Raw genomic sequence first — 13,090 nt, forward strand, 5'->3', positions numbered from 1 at the left:
CTGTCCTTTGGCCACCAGTGTGGCCTGGAAGTGCCCTCATGGCCCCAACACCTCCCTTCTCACCTCATGTGAGTATTTTAGAGATGGGGCAAAAAGCTGTGGAGTCTTGGAACAGTGCTGGACAGCAATGGTTGAGGGGGTGGCTGCTTGGGTGGACCCATTGACAAAGAGCCATCCCCTTCCCCTCCAGTCCCAGAGTGCCAGGGGCTGGCCAGGGGCTCCCCAGGGTGTCTCAGTATGGGCAGGCTGTAAATGCTGAATCACCTCAAAAGCAAAATCTCCCCTCCATTCTCTCCTCCACAGAGCAGCAAGAGGCTTTGTGCCCTAACCCATCACTGGGTTCCCCATCCTGAAAGTGGGGGGATAATCCACCCCTCAGTGGCTGGTCCCCAGGGCCACCACTGCCCAGACACATTTGTTTAGGGGCAGAGACCAGTACCTTCTGATGTGCAGGAGAAACCCCACTGCATGGTGCCACCTGCTCAGCCAAGAGCCCTTCACTCCTCATCCCCTTCCCAGTTCCTGGTCATGATGGTCTCCCAACTGGAATAAGGTGAGGGATTCTATTTTCTTGGGTACGAGCCTTTTTTCTTCAATGCACTTGGAAGTGATGAGAACTTGGACACAGACAATTGGTGGAAGAAATCAAAACAAAACACTTAGAAATCCAAACACTCCCCCCTCCAAAAGATGTCCCATCAACCAACCAACCAACAAAAAAGTCCTTCAAATAAAACTCCATCTCTTTCTCTAAAATCCATGATTAAAACCTGGTACAAACAGGTGAATATAGAGATATATATATATTTTTTTTTTTTTTTAGTAGATGTAGTATTGTTTTTTTTCTCCTCTCTCTCTCTCATTATACAGCAAACATTGCAAATATAGAAATTTTCTCTGTACAATTAACGACTTCGGTTTACAATGCAATGTGTGGTAAAACCTCTTAGTGAGTGAAAATGTGAACGGGCCTTCAACCGGGTAAAAGTCTAAACTGGAAGACTCCGTTTGCAAAAACAGCCCAAAAGATGGAGCTCCTTCTGGTCTCTTTTTGGTTTTTGTTGCTGTTTTTGTCGCTGTTGATTTTGGAAGGGAAGGAAGGAAGAACACAAACTGTTCACAAAGAATCCACAAAATCACGGAATAGGGACTCATGCAATGCAATATTGGAAAACGCCAGACCTCAGCTCTCTGCCCGCTCTTTCATTTTCATTTTATATTCAATTTTTTCTTTTTTCTTATATTTTTTTAAAAAATCAAAATGAAACAAAACTTTTTATTCCCCCACTCCACAGTTTGTTTGTTTGCAAAGTTTATGTTCAAATTTGGTGCATGTCTCACCAACGTGAGGACATTTTAATATCTCACTGTATATATTATATAGAATATTTATAGATTTTTCATTATTTGTTCTCTCTTTTAATTTTTTTTATTGATTCCCTTTTTTTTTTTTTTAATTTTATTTTGTTTCAAAGACAGTCTGAATAAAAATAGCTGCTGCGGATTTCTTTTGGTCCAGTTAGTGTGTTAAGTCACGAGTTGTGTGAGGACTCAGGACTTTTGCTGGGCAGAGACGCCCTTCCAGTAGTCTAAGATGTCGTGAAGATCCTCGTCTTTGGCAAACTGGACCTTTTTGCGTAGGGCATGGCCGGCTGCCATGTACTCCTCCTCGTCTTTGTGCCGCTTGCGGTTGAGTTTGAAGCGCTCCCAGATGCTGTGCGATGGTTTGCAGGTGTACTCTGGGCTGGAGGTGTAGCTCAGGTTGTGATACTGAGGCGAGAGCTGGGAGTAGGCCAGGTCTCTGGGGCGAGGCCGGGTCAGCGGCTCCAGGATGGAGGGCTTCCTGCCGCCCATGCTGTCGTGCTGCTCCCCTGGGTGCGAGCTGGGGTACGAGTGCCGGTGTTCGCTGTACTGGCGGATCTTCTCCGCCTCTGCCCGCAGGATGGCCGCGGCCGGTGTCACAGTGAGGATGGTGTCGGTGGTGGGGGAAGTCTTCTCGATGTATTTGGCTTCGGATTTGTGGCCCGATCCCTCGGAGCGGTAGGACCTGGGGCTCCGTATGGAGCCACTGGAAGAGGTGCTGGAGCGTTTGGGGGCTGCCTCCATGCTGTGGTGTCGCTGGAGAGGGTGGTTGTAACTTTCCTTGTAGACAGGGGAAAGGAATCCGTGCTTGCTGGGGATCTGCTCTGACAAGAGCACCAGCTGAGGCTCCACCGTGGAGACTGCCCCCGACTTCACCCCTTGGAAGGAGGTGGACTCGGATTTCAAGGCATCGATGCAGTTGTTGATGATCTGGTTCACCTTGTCCACCTCCTTGGCAATGGTGGAGATCTCAGCCACAGAGCCCTGCGTGTCTGGCGGCAGGGACAGCTCACAGTCTCGCCTCTCAGGCTGCTCACCTGTCCTCACCTCCATGTAGTTGCCCTTGGTGGCCTTGGGGGTCTCACTGCTCTCAATCAGCTTGTACTGCTCGACCTCACCAGCAGAAGGTAGATAGGGGATGCGGGTCACTGTCTCCCCACCCAGTATCTGTCCCTGGGACAGCTGGGTGATGCTGGTGGTCTCCATTTCTGGCCCATACTTCAGCTCGATGATGGTCTTCTTCATGCTGCCGGCAGCCTTTTTGTGCTTCTCCTCCTGCTGGCGCCTCTTCCGGAGGCAGTAATACACCACGCCCAGGACAATCACCATGCCAAAGAGACAGCCCAGGATTGTCATGATGTAATGGGTGGCAGTGGAAGGGGTGGGCACCGGCTCCTTGCGGTTGGGTCTGGTGGGGGTGATGGTGACGCAGGTGTGGTTGTACTTGGAGTACTGGTGAACAGAGACTACACAGTAGGTGTAATCTCTTTGTGCTACTAGGTTGCTCACGGTGATGTTCTCCTCCTTCTTCCTGAGCTTGGTGATCATGGAGGAGAAGCCGTTTTCGAACTGGGAGAGGATGTACATCTTGCTGAAGGGGTAGGGAATCTGCACGGTGAGGACAGCCGAGTTGTGGTTGAGGTGCTTGACCTGGATATTGGGGCGCACCTCGGTCTCACCGATGGGCGTGAAGAGGGAGAACTGCGGCGTCGTGCCGTCGCCGGAGGAGCACTCCTCCTCGGAGCAGGGGCTTTCGGAGGGCACCGTGGTCACCTGGTACCTGGGAGGGATAAAACGAGGGATCACAGTGTAGGAGCCGCCAGTGCAAAGAGAAGAGAGCATGCTCAGAGCATTGCGGTAGCCAGTCCGGCCTTGGCCTAACAAGTAGTAGCCCATGTAGTCGGGTGGGGAGTCGCACTGCATCCGGTCGTAGGTGCGTGTCATGTTGGTGAAAGCCTCCAGCCATTGCAGGAAGCCGAGGAGCTCGCAGGAGCAGTAGAAGGGGTTACTGTAGAGTTCACAGACAGAGAGCTTGTTTAGGCCCCGAAAAGTGTTGCTGTCCAGTCTCTGGATCCTGTTCATGGACAGGTCAATGTTCACTATGTTGGGGCACTCCCAGAAGGCATTGGGGGTGACGGTCTCGATGAGGTTGGCCTGGAGATAGAGGTACTCCAGCTTCCCCAGGCCCCGGAGGATGCCCTCGGTGAGGTTCCTCAGTCGGTTGTAACCCAGCTGCAGCACCTGGAGGTTGAACTGTCCTGAAAAGGCACCGTCCTCGATGTAGGAGATCTCGTTCTTCGTCAGGTTGAGGTATGTCAGGTTGCCAAAGCGGCTGAGCGAGGCGTACTGCACGCTCTTGATCTTGTTGTCGTTCAGCCGCAAGTCCACGATGGTGCTGTTGATCTGCTGGGGGATGGACTCGTAGGGGGGCTGGTTTTGGCTGCAGATGGCCAACCAGACGAAGCCCTTGTCCCCCTCGATGAGCCAGCAGTCTGCCCGCACCCCGCCGGCGTGCAGGAGAGACACGGCCGCCACGCACATGCAGAGGGCTGACGTCGCGGCCCACCGGCGACCTGCCATCTGGAAGGGCAGCACGGAGAAGGGCTCCTGGTCTGCTGGAAGCGGGGAACAGGACAGGGGCTGGGAAGGTGTGGGCTAGTGCTCCTTCGGCAGCTTTGCTTGCCTCTCCCTTCTCCTCATGGCTCAGAGACGGGAGGGAAGTGTCCGTGGAGAAAGCGGACCTCGGTGCCCACGGTACTTGGCAGCCAGCAGCCAGGGGCTGCTACCAAGGCCTTGGAGGCTGGGGCTGGTCCCACATCACCATGCCTCTGGCATCTCGAGGAGGGAGTCATGAAGTTAAGCGCTTGTGCAGAGTTGTTGAGGCTTAGAGACAAGCCTTCCTCTCATTTTTTATAGTACTTCTCCTCGTTTTCTTTTTGCTGCACATCGTGGCGCTGGTCCCCATCTCCCTGTGCCTCCGTGTGTTTGGCTGTCCCTGCTCAGTCCCCCAGCTCACCTGCTCAAAACAAAACACAAACACAAACTAAGCACAAAGGAAAGACAGTCAGCAGTCAGAGGTGTTGGAGATCCATCCAACTCCCCTATCAGTTAGGCACTTGCCTTCTCATTCTGGCAACCGCCTTTCAAGGAGCCTTTGGTTTATTTGGCTACCAGCACTGTTTGGCAGCACAGGGAGAGGCAGTCACTGGCCATTGTGGTCACCCTCTGAGCCCTTGTCCAGCACCACTTTTTTGGCAGTTGAGAGACCAACACACATCCAGCACACCGTTTGTCTGACCTATTTAGGTGTCTACCTGAGGAGGAGAGGAGTGATGCCCCAGAAGTGTCTGTTCCTCTCCGCTGAGAGCAAATGAAGTCTAGACAACTCGCTCTGATGTAGATTTGATGCTGCAGCGTTTTGCTGAGGGGAATCCTGCCTGTCTCGTGTGCTGGTGTGCGTGGCAGCAGTGCCCACACAAGGCGTGCTGGTCGAGGACATTGTGTCTCTGCCTGCACTGCCATGTGGCAGCTGGGTACAGCCCAGCATCAAACGCTTGTCCTGTTTCTGGGAACCTTTGTCAAATCCACTGGTGTGATTGTGAACCACCCAGTGTCCTTGTCCCTGCTGGGGGCTTTTTGCCTTTCTCCAAGGCTCTCCCTCCCAGGTGAAATGATGCAGAGGTGTGGAAAACCAGCAAACATTCAGTGGCATAACAAGAGCATTTGCAGAAGATGGGACAAGACCTTCCCTCCCCATCCAGAAACAGCTGTTTGAAGACTAGGAAAAGTCTTCACTAGACACAAACCTATGTGACTTCCAGCAGCCTCACTCCCCACAGAGAAACTAATTTCTGGCTCATGTTTTCCATTCTTTTTCCCACCTAAATTTTTGACTAAGCATAAATTTCCATGGACAGCTCTTATGTCTTTTTCTGATTTCTTAGGGAAACAGGAAGGCAAAAGTGGAGAGGTAGGAAATGCATGAGCACCAGCAACTCCTGGGTCATGCTTTTCCACCAGATATTGAAAACATTATCTGTGAATATCTCTACTGCCAAACAGAACTCTGGGCTGGTAGGATGGATGCAAGAGAGATGTTGTAGCAGAGATGGAGTTGCCCACAAATGGCTTATCTAGAAAAATCCTTCTTTGAACTTTTTTGGGAACAGGAACACGATTTTTCTGCCTTGTCCAAGGGCAGACTGTAGAAGCCAGGGAAGGCACCACCAATACTCATTGGAAACATAGCTGGTAAGAACTGCAGGTTTCTTGGGAAGTTGTGAAGGCGATAGGACCACACCTTACATCCAAATTTTCTTTCAGTAAATCTGAAAAACAGTATAAACCCAGAAACAGTTTTCCAGACCATTTGACAGTGCCCAGGCTGGACTGTTCTTGGTGCTACATACCTGAAAATTGTGTGGGGTTCATTGTTTAGAGGCAGATGTATACTCTGACCCTTGTCCCAAAGAAACTGGGATCTTTTCCAGCCACAATACCAGGCTGGAAAGGAGAGCATATTTCACTGCAGAGACCCCTTTCCTCCATTCAGTTTGTACCTTGGTAAACAGGCCAGTAATAAGAACCAGTGAAACAGTTTATTTGGTTGGATTGTGACCAATGAGTCGGTTCCCTGGTGACAGTTGTGTTTCCATTACATAAATGACAAGACCTTCTCTCACATCACCTCTCTGCACATGAGAATTTCCAGCCACCTTTTCCTCCGTGTGCTGTCACTGTCCTGAGATGCTCTGGCAACACCTGCAAGTCCATTTTAACATAGCTGAGTCCTTGGAGCCAGCGAGGAAGGGAAGTGGGACTGTGCTCCCTGGCAGATTGCAGGTGAGTGCCCCCCCTTGCCACCCCCACAGAGACACAGGCTGCAGTGCCAGACTGAAACACGCCTGCTGCTGCATCCCTCTGGTGTTAGACAACTCAATTAACCTCTCTGCACTCCAGCCTCCTCCCTGGTACCATGAGATAATGATAGCACTTCACGGGCTGGTGGGAGACTGCAGCAAAGTGCTCTGGGCTCTTCTTGGGGTGAAAATCCCAGCACACACATTGTGTTGCAGGTGGAGACTTTCTCTCTAGGTGTGCCAGATCTCCTCTGCCTGGTGTCCAGCTCCTCCTGCATCCTGTGGGGATGTGCATTGCCCCTAAGGGTTGGGATCAGGGTATTCCTGGTCTGCAGAACCATAAGCAATGGTTTATCCCATTGTCCTTTTGGGGTGGCATTTGATTCCAGCATCTCCCTGTTTTCCTCCAAGCACTTGTGGATTCCTGCAGGCAGGGGAAGCCCTTCCAAACCCAGCACAGGCAGCAGGAAGGGATGCACTTGGCATATTCTCTTCAGCAAGCTTTTGTTCTGTCCCCTCTATCTCCCATTGTGACCCAACCACCCTGTCTGGGCTCACCTGTGTTTGGGAAGGCTCTGCAGAGCCAAACCAGCCTTTTCCTCACAGGAAATTTGTGAAATTTCCTCAAAGGAAATTTGTGGAGTGGGACCATTCATGAGGAAGGAACAGAGACAGACTCCCCACAGATCTTGCCAGGCTGACCCTCTAAAGCCTTCCCCTACAGCACCCTCGTGCTTCCCCCATCTAGTTGGAAATATTTGGGATGAAGAAGAGGAGCACTAAATGACTCAAACACATTCAGTGAGGCTCCCAGTGTATGTTTTCTCTTATTTACCATACATTGCCTATCAGCCAGGTCCTTCCCAACAACAGAAAGGAGAAATGGCATTTTATCAGCAGCCCGAGTTTAATTTCAGCTCATTAAAGCAAGCAATTTGCTGGTTTATTTGCTTTACAAAGTGTGAATAAAATGACAGCATTAAGGAGATGTGAGAGAGGAAAGAGGGGCTAATCTCCCTTTTTATTAGATTCTCGGGACATGACTGGTGAGTGGAGAAGTGGGCCTTGTTGCTTTGCACAAAAGGCATAATTGTTCATCTTGCTGCCTTCTGAGAGCCTCCGTCCCAGCCCGTGGTGGGTGTGGGTGTGTGCCCAAGCAACACCAGCACCGAGCATCCTGCAAGGATCTGGTGGTTTAACTCTCCTGCCTGCTTGGTTCATCTTTGCCCAGTTGTCCTGAGTTTATTCTCCTGGTAACACAATTGCACATTCCTTTTTCCAGTCCTCTGAACCCCCACAGAGCTGAGAAAACCTAAGAATAAACCAGCAAAACTCTCACATGAAAAGCAACCAGGAAAGTGGCAGTTTGGGGGGTCTCTTACTGCTGGAGGATGAAGCAAAAGGTAGGAATGAAGAGAGTGTGGAATAACACAGAAATGTTTAGGAATGATGGGTTTAATCTCAGTCAGAATATCTTGAAGTGTGGCACCATGGTGACAATGACAAGAGGCTCATCCATGACAAGGCCATGGGAGCCACCCAGGAAATTCCTGCACCATTTCTGCACAGTTTCCTGGGCCCTGCAGACACTGCTGTAATTCCCTTTCCTTCCACTCTCAGGAGGCAGAATGGATTGACCAGCTGAGATGATGCTGAGATTTTGTGGTTTTGTGTCTAACAGAGGCCAGCAAAGGGGCAATAACAACTCCCTCACTCCTTGCTCCTCCTGCACATTGCTCTGACATCCAGTATCTCTGCTGGAGCCCAGATCCATGCTTCCCCCTGCTAATCCTCAGCCCTGACTGTGATATGCTCCCCTCCTACCCTTCTCTGCTTCTCCAGCCCTGGTCCTGTCAGCAACCCAGCAGTAAAGAGGATGGCTGGAATTTCAAGGCTGCAGCCTGCTCTGATGAGCAGCAGCATCCTTATCCTGGCTGAAAACCCATAGCAAGGGAAGTGGAAAGAAAAAGGAAAAGCTGGAGCTTCAAAAACCAATGCAAGCTGAATGGGAAGTTTTTGCTTCCATTTCCCAACTAATGGCATCTTGGAAAATTAAACCAGAGCAGCAGCTGCAAGGAAGCAAACAAAGCAGCTGTGGGGGCTGGGAAGAGAGCTGGCACTCAGTTCCTAATTTTGTTATTCTACTGAATGAGTTATTTCAAACTGTGGATTACATTTGCTGAGGGAACACAAGATTACGCATGCGTGTGTGTGTGTGTATACACACAGCAGTGCTCCTCTCCTTGGCATTTCTGCATCTCCACCACTTCCTTTTCCCTAGCTGCTCCAGCTCCAGCTCCTCTTGGATCCCCTTTCACAGCCACTTGGGCTATTTTATCAAACAATTATCCCCACTACAGAAAGAGCCAGAGGAAAATGGGAGTGCTACATTACAAATATGAGTGTTTGGTCACCCAAACAGAAGGAGAAGGAAAATTTGGCTTAGAGAAACCAGAGTTTAAAATGAACCTTGGTTCTTCATTATGTGTAAAATAATCTGAAGAGGCAGCTCCAAGATGGCAGATTAAACATTTTCTAGTGATGAAATCACCTGCAAATAGCTAATGTCCATCCTGTATATGTCAGGTGGGGAAAGGAGGCTTCCAGGCAGCTTTTTCCCTCATTCATACTCCTGGTCTTTGCTCCATGACTCCTGCTGGGTGTTGTTGGTCAGAATCACAACCTCCCTGGATCATAAAGATGCTCAGGCCTGTAGAATTTAAGTTAATTTTATATCCAGACATCCTGGTCCTAATACCCTTCACTGACAGGGCTTAGGCAGCATTTTGTGCATCCCAAACACCTCACAGTGTTAGATAATAGAGTTCTCCAGTCAATTCTACTCTCTCTCCTGCTATTATTTATTATTTAAGAAAAACAGGAAAGGGAGAAGAGATACATTTTCCACTGAGGTTTGAGGAGAGATTAAGAAGGAACGAAGCAGAGAGGTGAAGGGGAGGCTGAGAGAGAAGTGCTCAGCATTGCATCCAGCTTTTACTGGGACTCTGGGAGGTCACAGGCTGTATGACAAGTATCCAGGTGGGAAGGATGGCAAAGAGATAACTTTTCTGGTAGACACTGGGAGAAACAAAGAGAAATTACATGCTTGGTCTCTATACAGGGACATTAATATCATCAGTATGCCAACACTCTTGGGCTCTGTATGGTGCTGGGGTCAGTCTATCCTTGGTTTATTCCTATTTTAACCTTGATTGAAAAGGTTATGATCTTTAGTGGAAGCTGATAGTCAATTCCATTTAATTTAGCAGTAAACTTGAGTGCTGTAGTGTCTGAAGGGAGCCTTAGTTCAAAGCCACTGTGCCTCCAAAAGGCAGGATGAGGCCAGAGCTGCAGCCTGGGAATGGCCAGAACACACCTTGTTTGCACAAACATTTTTAAGAACCTTTTTTTTCTACGGAAAGATAAATTCTGGTTTAAAATGACAATATTTTCAAGATAAACTGTTGGGATTTCAGAAAATAAGACTATTCTGCTGTTACTCAGCTGCAGTCTGAAATCATTTACATCCATCTCATGCTGCTTGGTTTCCAGGGTCTGTTGAGATGACAACCCTATCTCATGCTGCTGTGGGCTGCTGAGCAGAAGCCTCTGCTGAGTTTAAGTAAATGCATAAATGATCTTCTTGGTGAGCAACCTCTTAAGCCCAGCTGGGGTACCTGTGCATTAAACCAGCCTTCCAAAACATCAGCACGAGCTGCAGTGGAACATCAGCTCCAGCCCCTGACAGTGCAGTTGAGCCCTCAAGGAGCTGAAAAATGTGATGAGAGGGACAGAGTCAGGGGAAGGTGAAGAGGAAAAACATTTTAGGGAATGTAGAGAAGTAAGAGCTCTGATCAGGTACCACTCTAGCAATAAGAAAGATGTGTTTCCATGGGAGAAAGCCTCTCTAATACTTTCTTGATGGGATTTTTCCTTAGAAATAATCAGTCTGAATCACAGCTTCATTATGGGATGGTTGTGCTGATGGTAGGCTGGGGAAAAGCAGAGGTCTGGTGTGGAAGCAAGAGTCCTGTTTTCCCCTGTAAAAAGTGCTGAAGATCAAAGGATGTTTTTCCAGCACCAATGCCATGGAGGGAGCCAGCCCCACGCTGGGAAGTGGAGCTGCTGGTGTTCCTCAGCAGTGACAACCTGAGCTGAGCCTTGCCTCCCCTGCACTGTCATCCTCACTCAGATCTTTGCTGCTGTTTGGAAAAGGGCTTTACTGCTTTCATTCATTAATTCATTTTTGCAGGAAGCCTGCATAACCCTTTGCCTCCCAGATGGGAAAACCCACTTCTACACAGGGGGAAATCTGGTGATGGATCTGTGAAATGGTGAGTTGTTAGAAGTTCTTTTTAGTGGTGCAAGTGTCTTTTTTTTTTTTTTATGCAGAAGAACACTTCCCCCTCTGTCCTGCCCTGCCCCTGTGAAGGGGTCTCTGGCCAGAGCAACATCACAGTTTCTAGGCTGTAATGCTGAGTGCTGAGAGATGGACAAGAAAACACACAGCTCATGAAGGACTTCATGATCTGTGATCTCTGGGTAGGCAGAACAGAATTCACCCTTCCCTCAGCACATGCCCTGCACACAGGGATTGTTATGTCTGTGCTGTGAGCAAACACCTCTGCTAACCTCTCACTGGCTCGCTCACCTTGGGAGCTGGTCCTGCTTTTCTGCTTGGAGACTTTCAGATGTCTCTTCCAATCCAGGTTATCTTGTGATTTTAATGGTCCTCTGGAGCTGAGAAGCCCAGCTTAAGGCTGGACCCTCTGGCTATCCACTTTCTGAGGGGGTTTCTGCCCAGATATTGCTATATCTGGCAAGCCCCAGTGCCCTACAAGCCTAATTTTAGCTCAGTGCTGCAGGCTGGCTTCTTGTCATGGGCCAGGAGAAGGTTAATGATCATCTGGGCAGCCCTCCAAAACCAATCTAATGTTTATTCAGGATAACAGCATTGCAGAGGAAACCAAGCATGACCACCTTCCACGTACAGCTTGCCCATTGCAGCCCTGCTCCTGCAGGTGATGTCATTTTAAACCAGAATTTATCTTGCCATTTATCTTGCTCCGCTGGAGCAGCTCACATTGGTCCACTCTTGGAGGAGACCCTACCCTAGGTCAACTCAGGAACTCATCAACATTTCCAACCCTGCCCTCTTAACCCAAACAGATGCTGTTTTTCTACAGAAAAGCAGTTTACCAGGCTGTGGGTCTGCTGTTTCAGCTGTGGAAATACGCACTCACCCTTTTATTTATTTATTTTTTTAATAGGACACTCCTCACAGGTCAGATAGCCAGGCTACAAACAAATATCCATTTATTTGGATATTTGGGAGGTGGGTCAGTGGTCCCAGCCTGGGGGTGGTGGCCTGGGTGCTGCAGGTCTGTGCTCCAGCTGGGTCTGGGATGGAGGTGAGAGGATGAGGGGCTGGTGCAGATTAGCCCATGAGGAGGCACAGGGATGTGAGACAGCAGTGACTGCACCCTCTGGCAGAGGGCAGAGTCCACAAGATGGCTGTGTGCATTTATTCACCTCAGCTGCTCTTTAATGGCTTAATTTCAGCCATGAATTACAGCCTTTTCTTCCCACCAGTACAGCCCCTGCAGTTATTCCATCATGCCTCTGACCCAGCGTGAAAGGATGTGCAACAGATTCATCCCAAGCATACCCTGCACCTGTAGGGAGGTGAGTACTCTGCTTTTCTTGGGCCCCCCAGGGCTCCATGAAGGGATGGGGTACAAGCTGTAAAGCCTGAAGGCCTGAGATGTGCTGTGCTGAGGGAAATATTCTCTTCAGCAATAAGTACTCACAGACATACATGGCCCTGGAGAACTCTTGATGCTTCCCTTGGGGTGCAGGAAAAATTGTACTGATAGCAAAAAGAGTTTTCTGAGGCAGCCCTGAGATGCTGGTACTGGCTTCACCATCACCAGTCCCAAAATAGCTGCTTCTCACTGCCTTCCCAGGCGTGCTGAGGGGCATTGTGAGAACATCTATTTAGCAGTGTCCCTGGAGAACCCTGGGAATGTGCCTCCTGCCACCTGAGATGGTCAGGGAGATGCCTGGACAGCCAGATGGCCACATGTGTTTGGAGCTGATATTAATGTCTCATTTGATTATGTTCACAGCATGATTAAAAGGCTCCTAGATTCCTGAGCAGGTATCTTTATTATGCTAAATCTAAACAGAACACAGATACCCCACTGTGGGCTTGGCTGGTTAAACGTGGTGCCAGGCAGTGTTTCTCTCAAGAGAAACCTGATTTCCCACTGCAGCATGCCCATGCTGTGGTGGGAACAAGCAAAACCCGTCTTTGCCCACAGAGGATACTCAGCTCCAGGGATGAGGGAGCACTGGGTTTTCTTTATGGTGCCAGCATGCCTAAAGCTCAACCAAACAGCCTTCTACCTAAAAACGTGTGGCCAGATGCAGAGAAGCTTGTGAAAAATGGGTTGTGCACATGCTGGACTCCAAAAGAAACTGGTTTTGTCTGGGCACATGCCAAAGTGATGGTAGGAGCTGCTGGTGTGTTAGTGAGCTTGCAGCACACAAAGCCCTTGCTCAGCACCCTGGCTGCCCCTCAGCCAGGTCTGTGGCCCCTCTCTGTGTTTCCCTGCTTGTCCAGAAGATAGGGAGAGTTAAAGAAACTCTGGAGTCCAAGACAACAGAAGCAGGGAGCTGTACCAGTGTTTGGATTGCCCGTCCTTTTCCTAAACATTTCCTGTGGAGGTTACCCAAGCCAAAAAAGCAAGTGAACCCAAAACACCTACCCCCTTTGGAGGATTGGAGTTTATTGTTAATAATCTACTGCTAAAGGGTAACATCTGTTTTGGACAAACTGTAATGAGATTTAAACCCCAGGTGGAGGG

At 49.4% G+C, this 13,090-nt stretch overlaps 1 protein-coding gene across 1 annotated transcript in view; it reads right to left on the reverse strand.

Moving 5' to 3' along the window:
* Positions 1–722: 722 nt before the first annotated feature.
* ELFN1 (extracellular leucine rich repeat and fibronectin type III domain containing 1) overlaps positions 723–13,090 on the reverse strand; it is a 101,580-nt gene continuing 89,212 nt past the window's right edge. Inside the window, exon 4 of the mRNA XM_039732648.1 lies at positions 723–4,378. Within this exon, the coding sequence (XP_039588582.1) occupies positions 1,552–3,942 (2,391 nt within the window). The 5' untranslated portion in view covers positions 3,943–4,378 and the 3' untranslated portion in view covers positions 723–1,551. The remainder of the gene's footprint in view (positions 4,379–13,090) is intronic.

The sequence above is a fragment of the Passer montanus genome, unplaced genomic scaffold (assembly GCF_014805655.1).
Source record: "Passer montanus isolate IOZ18808 unplaced genomic scaffold, ASM1480565v1 scaffold8, whole genome shotgun sequence".
Lineage (NCBI taxonomy): Eukaryota > Metazoa > Chordata > Aves > Passeriformes > Passeridae > Passer > Passer montanus.